This window comes from Telmatherina bonti (genome assembly GCF_933228915.1).
Source record: "Telmatherina bonti genome assembly, chromosome: 5".
NCBI lineage: Eukaryota > Metazoa > Chordata > Actinopteri > Atheriniformes > Telmatherinidae > Telmatherina > Telmatherina bonti.
Window position 1 is genome coordinate 30,427,159 of NC_136623.1, and position 9,044 is coordinate 30,436,202.

At 40.2% G+C, this 9,044-nt stretch overlaps 1 protein-coding gene across 1 annotated transcript in view; it reads left to right on the forward strand.

Annotated features, from left to right (window-relative positions):
- LOC306756431 (zinc finger protein 236-like) overlaps positions 1-9,044 on the forward strand; it is a gene marked incomplete at its 5' end in the record, with an annotated part of 70,931 nt that overhangs the window by 23,872 nt on the left and 38,015 nt on the right. Inside the window, 9 exon segments of the mRNA XM_079241159.1 lie at positions 1,234-1,411; positions 1,492-1,764; positions 2,278-2,481; positions 2,688-2,817; positions 3,981-4,241; positions 4,373-4,605; positions 6,039-6,140; positions 8,723-8,829; positions 8,831-8,866. Of these exon segments, the coding sequence (XP_079097285.1) occupies positions 1,234-1,411; positions 1,492-1,764; positions 2,278-2,481; positions 2,688-2,817; positions 3,981-4,241; positions 4,373-4,605; positions 6,039-6,140; positions 8,723-8,829; positions 8,831-8,866 (1,524 nt within the window).

The window sequence follows — 9,044 nt, forward strand, 5'->3', positions numbered from 1 at the left end:
TTCACCCACCCACAACCACCCTCACCCATGCCCTATTAGCACCTATAACACTTAAACGAAGATGAATGGCCAGGTACATTTGTACCAGATGTGCACCAGATAAGGAAACGATATTCTCAGGGTGCATCTACACAAAGGGCTACACCCAACCACGACCACCCAGGCTATCACCATGGGGGCCATGGGACTCGGATGTCCATCTGTAACATGGATATATGTAATACATAAAAGCAGTTAAAGAAGTGCTCGTTTCCATAAACATTTTACAAATTGCCTTTGAAAAGTTGTGTTGTAAACCTGATGAGATGCTCTGTTAGCCTCCTTTCCTCATGTCAGCATCAGTGAATCTTTCACTGTAACGGAATCCTCCAGTCGGAGGCAAAATGTAATGAATTTCCACCCGGAAGTGTCATTGATGGGCACGTATGCAGAGTTGAACAGCGCCTCTTCTTGCCAACACGACAAGGCTTGATTATCACTGAGAGCGGAATTGGATGAAGGATTTATTTTATACAGCCAAGTGGTTTCCACATTATTACAAGTCATGTCAAAAGTTCTTGAATTACAAACTGTTATTGAAAGATAAGGACGGTGCTGTGCTGGTTGGAGTGTTCAAACCACTGTTGTGAGTCTGGTTAGAACTCCAAAGAACGAGTCACTTGAACTTCAACGGCGTTTATTAAGCCAACTGAAGGTTCCAAGTTGTCCTCTTTACACTTGACATGTCTTGTATGGTTCTAGGACAAAAATGAAATATCAGCAACTAAATAATCATGCAAAATATTACAGTTTTAGCATAAATTCACAAACAGGCTTTCTATATGTGCATGAAGCTGCCTCTGTGCCATGCATGATTTGCTCATGTGAACAGTGCATGGCATCAATTAAGCAAAAGAATATAGACTTCTACTAAATAAACTGCGTTACAAACTTAGACTTGACTTACTGTACTTCAAGCACAAAAACATCCAAATGGGGTTACAAACAAACTGAAAATAAGTCTTAAAGTGCCGAACTAAACTTTGACTGGAAGAAAATCCTCTTCTCATCTCTTCTTTTCTCCCCTCTGGCCTGGCAAGCTGCTCAGTCCAGGCTCCGCCCCTTAAAGAGCCAGCGTGTCAATCCTTTAGGCAGCCTTTTCTACAGTTATGGCTTTATTATTAGCCTTTTTTTATTTGCATCTTATGTGTGTGAGTTTATTTAATTTTGACCGGTCTATTATGTGTTTTGCAGCAAGCTTTGGAGAACAGTGGACTGAGTGTGGTTCAGCCGCAGAGTGATGTCGCATCCAGTGAATCGCAGACCAAGAACACCGAGGCCGCCGCTGCAGAGAGCAAAAAAGTTCAGGGTCCAGACAAACCAGTCAGGGAGAAGAAAAGGAGCATTTTTAAGAAACCCATACAAATGCCAGGTGGAATATCAACTATGAAAGTGTAATTTAATCCAGTTTATTCATGTTAATATTCATAATCACTTTTCTTTCTCATCCAGGCTCCATCAGGGAGGAGGATGGTGTTCGCTGGCACGGCTGCCCATACTGTTCCAAGGAGTTCAAGAAACCCAGCGACCTTGTTCGCCACATTCGCATCCACACCCACGAAAAACCTTTCAAGTGCAAACAATGCTTCAGAGCTTTCGCTGTAAAGAGCACCCTCACAGCACATATGAAAACGCACACTGGTATCAAGGCCTTCGAGTGTCATTTCTGCCTGAAGTGCTTCTCCACTTCAGGCAGCATGAAAGTACACATGCGACTGCACACAGGTGAGAACAAGTCCACTTAAAGCTTAAGTAAAACAGTCATTTTTTCCTGATTGGCTTTCTCCTCCTGTAAAACTATACAGCTGTTCATTGTGAGCAGTGAAAACTTAAGTTATAGAAGGTCTTTGTAAGCCTCTCGCATTATGTTTAATTCATATTTTCCTTGGAGGCTTCTGTCATTTGGGAGTTGATGTAGATGAAAATACTGCAATGGCATTGCAGGTGGCTTGTATTTGCATTTATCTGTTAACAGTTTTTTCTATATGCTTCTGCTTAGAGGTTAAAACTTTTTCCTTTGGGTTAAAAAGCCTGCATCGGTGTAATGAAATAAAATCGCTGCATTTTGACTTGATGTGCAACGTTTCTCATCTCTAACAGTCATCTGTTTGCACTGCTTATGTTAAATATTTGCTGTTTGCAGTCATTGTTTTTGCAGTATTGTCCTTGCACTGTAATTTGATTAATTCTTTTATATAGAATATTACAAAAGCGCTGTTTTCCTGCTCATTTTCTCAGGCGTACGTCCTTTCCCCTGTCCTCACTGTGACAAGATATTCCGCACGTCGGGTCACAGGAAAACACACATCGCCTCTCACTTCAAAAGCCTGCAGCAGAAGAAGCAGAAATTTCCACGGAAAACCAACAAAACCAAAGTGTCCAAAAGCAACCTACCTCTTCCCGACATCCCCTTGCAGGAGCCTATCTTCATCACTGATTATGGTATAAGCACTTGTTGACACATGTATGAAGCCATGAGGCAGTGTCATACCTAAGATTCATGTTGTAAACAAGCATCTTTTCTGTTTATACTGAGCTGGAGTGGAAAGATTTCCATGATGCTGATGTGGCTTGGCATATGCACGCAAAGTGAAATATCTTTTCACATGGAATCCATCAGTCTCATGCTTGCATGTGACTTTGAACAGGTCTCGTCTCATCCCAGAACTCCCGCCTGGCTTTTCCACCCTACCTGGACGTGAGCAATGACAGACCGTACAAGTGCCACTTCTGCAGCAAAGCCTATAAGAAATCAAGCCATCTGAAACAGCATGTCAGGTAATATAAAGGATTTTGTTTGAATAAACAATGTTGGATTTTAAAAGTAAACACTAAACACTCAGATTTAACCCACTAAGAATAGTATCCAGCTGATGACTGATGACTTGATTTTATCAGCAGAGGAAAAGCAGAGATAAGAAGATATGTTTATAGAGTTGAGGAATTTTGGGAAGGATGGGAAGAAACTAGACATTTTTTTGATGTGTGACAGTGTGAAGAGAAGGTGCTAAATAGTCTGCAACAAAGTTGTGTGAATAACTTCACTTTATTTTAAGATTTTATAAACGTCTTATTTTCCAATTCTGCTACATTTGCAGGACACAGAATTGAAAAAAGTTTCTCCACTTCTTCTGCAATTAAATAATTATCTATCTATCCATCTATCCATCCATCCATCCATCAATCCATCCATCCAAAATATATGTGTGTACGTTAAAAACAGTATCACAATATACTGTGTTTATATGAGGTGGAGGGGGTTTAATAGGTGGTGTGAGGGGTAGATGAGTGCTCTGTAGGTTCTAATGTTGAAGTCTCTTTGAGGGTAGGGAAGGGGACACCAGTAATATTCCACAGAGTTGTGCAGCTGGTACGGATGGTTTGAATGGTGCCACAGGAGAATAAGTACTTGATGGAGAATGTAGTTCTGCCTTTTTTTTTTTTAATTTACCAAGGAAATAAAGGAACTTTTGATCTGCTGGACCCAAAAGCTTGTTGTTGTTCACTGCTGCCAGTGGAGAGTGCTGCTTGTGAGCTCTACTGAAGTCAGCTACAATCTCCTTTTATCGTTTTCACACTGAGAATCAGACTGTGGTAACCGCACCACATGGCCAGTCAGCTCACCTTGTCTTTGTACTTTGACTTGTTCCTGATGAGCACCACCACAAACTTGACAGAGATTTTTTTCTTAATGTTGCTTTTCAGGTAAAAAGATTTAAAGGCAGGGGGCTAAGCACACACGAAATGAATGCTGATAATTTGACAACTCAGTCAATCGATCTATTTTTTTAAAAGCTCGCACAAAAACATCCAAAATAATGTTTTCTCTTTGAACTGAAGAGACACTGATGTTTTCTATGTGCTGATCTTCTTCCCCTTCCAGCAGCATGCAATCGGCCTATGCTTAACATCACACACTTATTTTTATTTTATTGTTCCAGATCACATACAGGAGAAAGGCCATACAAGTGCGTGCAGTGCAGTCGTGGTTTTGCCTCCTCGGGAGTCCTCAAAGCTCACATCCGGACGCACTCTGGTCTAAAAGCATACAAGTGTCTGATTTGTGACACAACCTTCACCACCAGTGGCAGCCTGCGGCGCCACATGACCACTCACAGTGATCTTCGTCCTTACATGTGCCCCTACTGCCAAAAAACTTTCAAGTCATCACCCAACTGCAGGAAGCACATGAAAACACACAGGTTTGATTTTTGCATGTTGTTTGCTTTTGTGTCTTTTTTCAGTGTCATTTAGAGAGGTATCATTGTCCTTAAATGTCACCCGTTGAAAGGTCACATTCTGTTTTTTTTCCCCCACCGTCTTGTTAAACCAGGTATGAACTGGCCCAGCAGCTGCAACCCCAGTCAGCAGAAGATCCCTTAGGAGCAGGGGCTGTAGCCCACAACATGCCTGTGGAAATGGAGGCGGAGTCTCTCCAGCAAGGCTCTAATGCCACTGCAGAGCAGCAAGGCATGCTGGGACTGGGCCAGACAGAGGTTGTGAATGGAGGCCAGCAAGTGACACTGGAAGCACCTCTGACTGACCAAACATTAGTACCAGGAGAAGGTAGGAGCAACTTTCTGCACGGTGGTACTGTCAGTCGAAGGTAGACCTCCACTGTACGGCCATCATGGTGGCAACTTCTCCTGTCTTCTCATTCGTTCATTCATTAATTTGTTTTCCGCCCTTCTTAGTCCGATTAAGTGTCACGGGGAAGCTGGAGCCTATCGTAGCAATCATTGGGCGAGAGGCAGGGTACACCCTGGATTGGTCACCAGTCCATCGCAGATTGTCTTCTCTCTTTTGATAAATAAAATCACTTTGCAGCTGGTAAGGTCATCTACTGGCCATTTCAGTTCTATGATACCTACATGAAAGACTGCCGTTGGGTGAGCTATCTGAGCTGGATATGTGAAAACATATCGACCAGAAATTTTCTGTAGTTATGCATTAAATAATTTGGTTATATTAGACCAGGAGTGGGCAACTCTGGGCCGCAGTCCTGGAAGTGTTAGGAGATACCCTGCTGCAACACAGCTGACTCAAATCCATGGCTAGTGAGCAGACTTTGAAGTCAAGCTCTGCACAAGTCTGCTAGTTACCTCTGATGTGTGTCAGGTGTGCTGCAGCCCACCCTTGTTGAAGAGCATCATGTAAAAGTGGTCAAACCTGCTATACTGTTTTTTTTTAGTTTTTTTTTAAATCCAATAAAAAAAATTGTTGCTTTCTTCAACAAGTATAAAACATGAGTGGAAAACCTCTTAAACCACTCTCCAGTGGGATTAACCCCTGTTCAAAACTGGATTTAAAAGACAAATATTTGTCAAAGCACGCATCATGTGAATCTTCAGCACACCACAGTCATTATGAAAATAACTTGTAATCCCTCTACTATGAGCAAATCCTGCTCTCTCTAATAGAAATCATCCGAAAGTCATTCTGCATTAAACTCACTGACCTCTCATAACTCTATAATTTCATCATTCTGGTTTATAGTAATCCTTCACAAAGGAGCAGTTTGTGGGATTAAAAGATAAAAAACACTTTAAAAGAAATATCCATCTCATTTTCTCATTCCAAGCCTTTAGAAGGAACTTTAGTAGCTACAGATGTTCTGAATGTTACAAAACTCTGTACTATGACGATCCAAGATGTGTGTAGGTGTAAATGACCCTTGTCCCGAAAACAAATAAATTAGTCCAGGGTGGCACTTATTTTAAGACTTGACAGCAAAGTTTCTGCAAAATGATGTAATAGTGGAACCTGTTTGGGTGGTACATGTACACATACTGGATGTGTGTTTGCTGCAGATATTGGAGACACTTACAGTAAATATTTGCAACCATTCACTGTGAGAAAAAAGCAGGCATGAAAGATGTTTGTATTTTTTAGTGACATGTTAACACGGGTCTGCTTTGACTCTTAACAGATAATATTTTTACTGTTTTGAATAAATCAAAGTAACCAGCCCCTTTGCATCTTTGTTTGTGCACTGACAGACTCGTATGTGACAACCCAACATGCTTTACCTCAGAACATCAGCCAGTTTGAGACACCAGCACTCCCCCAGCCTGCATTTGACCAGCAAGCTCTAACACAAGGTACAAGCTTTCTGTATTACTAATTTGACCATTTCTGATATGCATTTAATTTATTTTTATTTATTTATTCGCTTGTTATCTCACAATGTTTTGAAACTTTGTCAATAACGCTTAGCAACTAAAGAAGCTGTCCTTGGGTTTGAGTGTGTTGTCTTGTTATGCAACATTGAAAAAGATTAGTGCATTGTATTTTCTTATCTTGTGAAAAAATGAAGGTAATCTGAGGCAGCAGCATATAAAAACCGTTGTACAATTACTGTTGTACAAGGTTTTTTTTTTTTTTTTTTGGTTTTTTTTTTTTAATAAAAGGGTGAAAGAGCTGGATCTCTTTTTCAATATAAGCTAAAGAAATTGGTTATCAACATTGCTAACAGAGTATTTTCAATTAGCATCACTGATCAATGAAAAGTGCAGTTGTTATTCTTTGGAAAAGGTTAGATTCCTAGTTACCCTCAAACTTATATGTTGCATCTGCAAAAGCACAATTTGTTCCTCTCCCCTGCACAACTCTTACTGCAGTGTAGTGCTCTCAAGCATTTGCTATTCATTAGTGTCGTCAAACTGGCCAAGCTCCCTCCAGGCCAGCTGATTGTTGTTACTCTGGACGCCGTATGCAGGGATTTGGGCAGCTGCTGCAGACATCATTACAAATGGACATCAAGCATGCGGGATGCAAATCCATCTTATTTGTTCTCCCAAGAGCCGCTATAACCTCCATATCTGATTGAGGCAGACCTGTGGTTTTATGTTTTCACAGAGGAAGCTTCATAGCTTTGATTGCCATCAAGAGTTGATGAGCCCAAAATTCATGTAGCTGAACAAAAAGGCTCTCAAACATCGAATTATGCTTTAACCCTCAGCGGCGTGCTGTCAGAACTGGAGCATTATTATGTATTGTGATTGAAGTGCTACAATTGATGTCACTGATCCACTGGGTAGCCTCTTGTGGTGTCACAGTCTTATTTAATTACCTATCTTCAAATATCATTTTGATAAACTTCTTCTCACAAGCTCCGGATGTGTTGAATTTAGGGTCCTCACAAAATGACCTCTTCAAAACCTTTAGATCATGTAGCAGTGACAAGATATTCAGAACTAATCCTCTGATGCATGAATTATGTAAGGGATAATGGCCGACAAGGGGTCCATTATTAGAAATGAATGGATGGAGCGGAGGTGTGAACGATCCAAAGGGCTCGGGAGACTTTTTACCTTTCTCCCTTTTCTACTTCGGTTATTCTTCAAACGATGGTCTAAATTAACCTGGAAAACCAAAATAACATAAACACTGGCAGATCGTTGTCAGTCCAGATATTTTTTCTGCTTTCTGTTTTCCACGTTTGTCGCTAACATTTCTGTTGCCATGGTTACGAACTGGCATTTGAGCCAGCGCAGTGATTTAGAGCTATTGGGATATTTAACTGAACTTTTTTTCCCTGGTGTCCTATATCACGTTTTAAGGGACACTTTGCAGCCAATACCATGTCACCCAGACCCTGGTATAATATAGAACAATGCCACTTTTTTCCCCCACATGCAATATTTTACTTCCACCGGCATGTGCAGATACACTTTTCTTTTACTTTATTATTTGACTTTTCATTTAGTTTATTTATCTTTTCTATAGAACTGTTTCTATATTAAAAACATTCCATAAAAATGTACTAGTATTGTTTTCTTGGTTAAGTTGGTAATACATGTAGATTACAAGTAAAAAATTTGGACACACTTTTCTATTGGATTTAATGTGTGTGTCCAAACTTTTGACTGGTATATATGAAATTTAATTCTAAACTAGTTTACTTTTCAGTGAGTGGCAGTGTGTTGGTTGATTCTCCTAATGCTCACCGAAGTGGCAAAATTGCAAATATACCATCTTCACTGATGAATGTACTAGAAAGCAGCCTTTAAATAGGTGTCCACTGTAGTGTGCACAATGCTTTAACGGGTTAAGTGGCGTGCAAATTACATTTAGATTAAACATTAAAGGATTTAAAGTGTGGTTTAAGTTATATAACGTGAGTGTTCACACTATGTTATAACTGGCTCTTAGAAATGGAAGCCGAATGGTTAAGATACACAAATGATGAAGCACAGAAAGTTGTTTCTGTGATACAGTATGTGCACGTAATGATGGGTCACAGCTCACTTTGGGAGCTGCTTTATTTCTTTTTGATACATCAGCAGCATGTAAACATTTCAAAAGCTGTAATCTCAATAAATTCCCGATTCTTCCTTCAGGCTCTGAATAACCCCATCTTAATGTGCAGTCTGACCTTGTCAGTGTTATTATGCTCAATTCTCAGTAATTTAAAAATCTTTGAGTCATCCTCCTTGCTAGTTGTGTTGGATAAAAACAGAAACAGTCACCTAAACTTGCATAAGATTTTCTTTTCTTACCAGTCTCTGTTATAATCTTGCATTATCCTATTATAACTAAATATGTAATTTGTTTGTTTATAATTAAATGCAGAGTTAAAAAAAAAAAGAGTAAAATTATCTAGAGTAATTCTCCTCATTGTTTGAGTTTAGTGCTTTTGAAATATTCAAGACGCTTGTTATTCTCCATTTGCTCCATGCAGGCTTCACCATCACTGACTCCAGCTACAATCAGTCCCAGTTTTCCACTGTCCAGCAGCTGCAGGATTCCAGCACCCTGGAGTCCCAGGCCCTGTCCTCCAGCTATCACCCCCCCAAACCTGCTTCACGTTTCCACTGCCGAAGAGGTGAGTTCAGGGTCCTTCAGCCTCGCTCCTCTCACCCTCAATGCCAGATATCTTTGCTTTCCTTTTTAAACAAAGCACTGGGTTTTGAATTAGTTAAAAAATGTATTTTCCCAAATTTTGTACCTCTAACTCTGTCTTAATGTTTGTGCTTTATGAGGTCGCAGTTGGCTTACTAGGT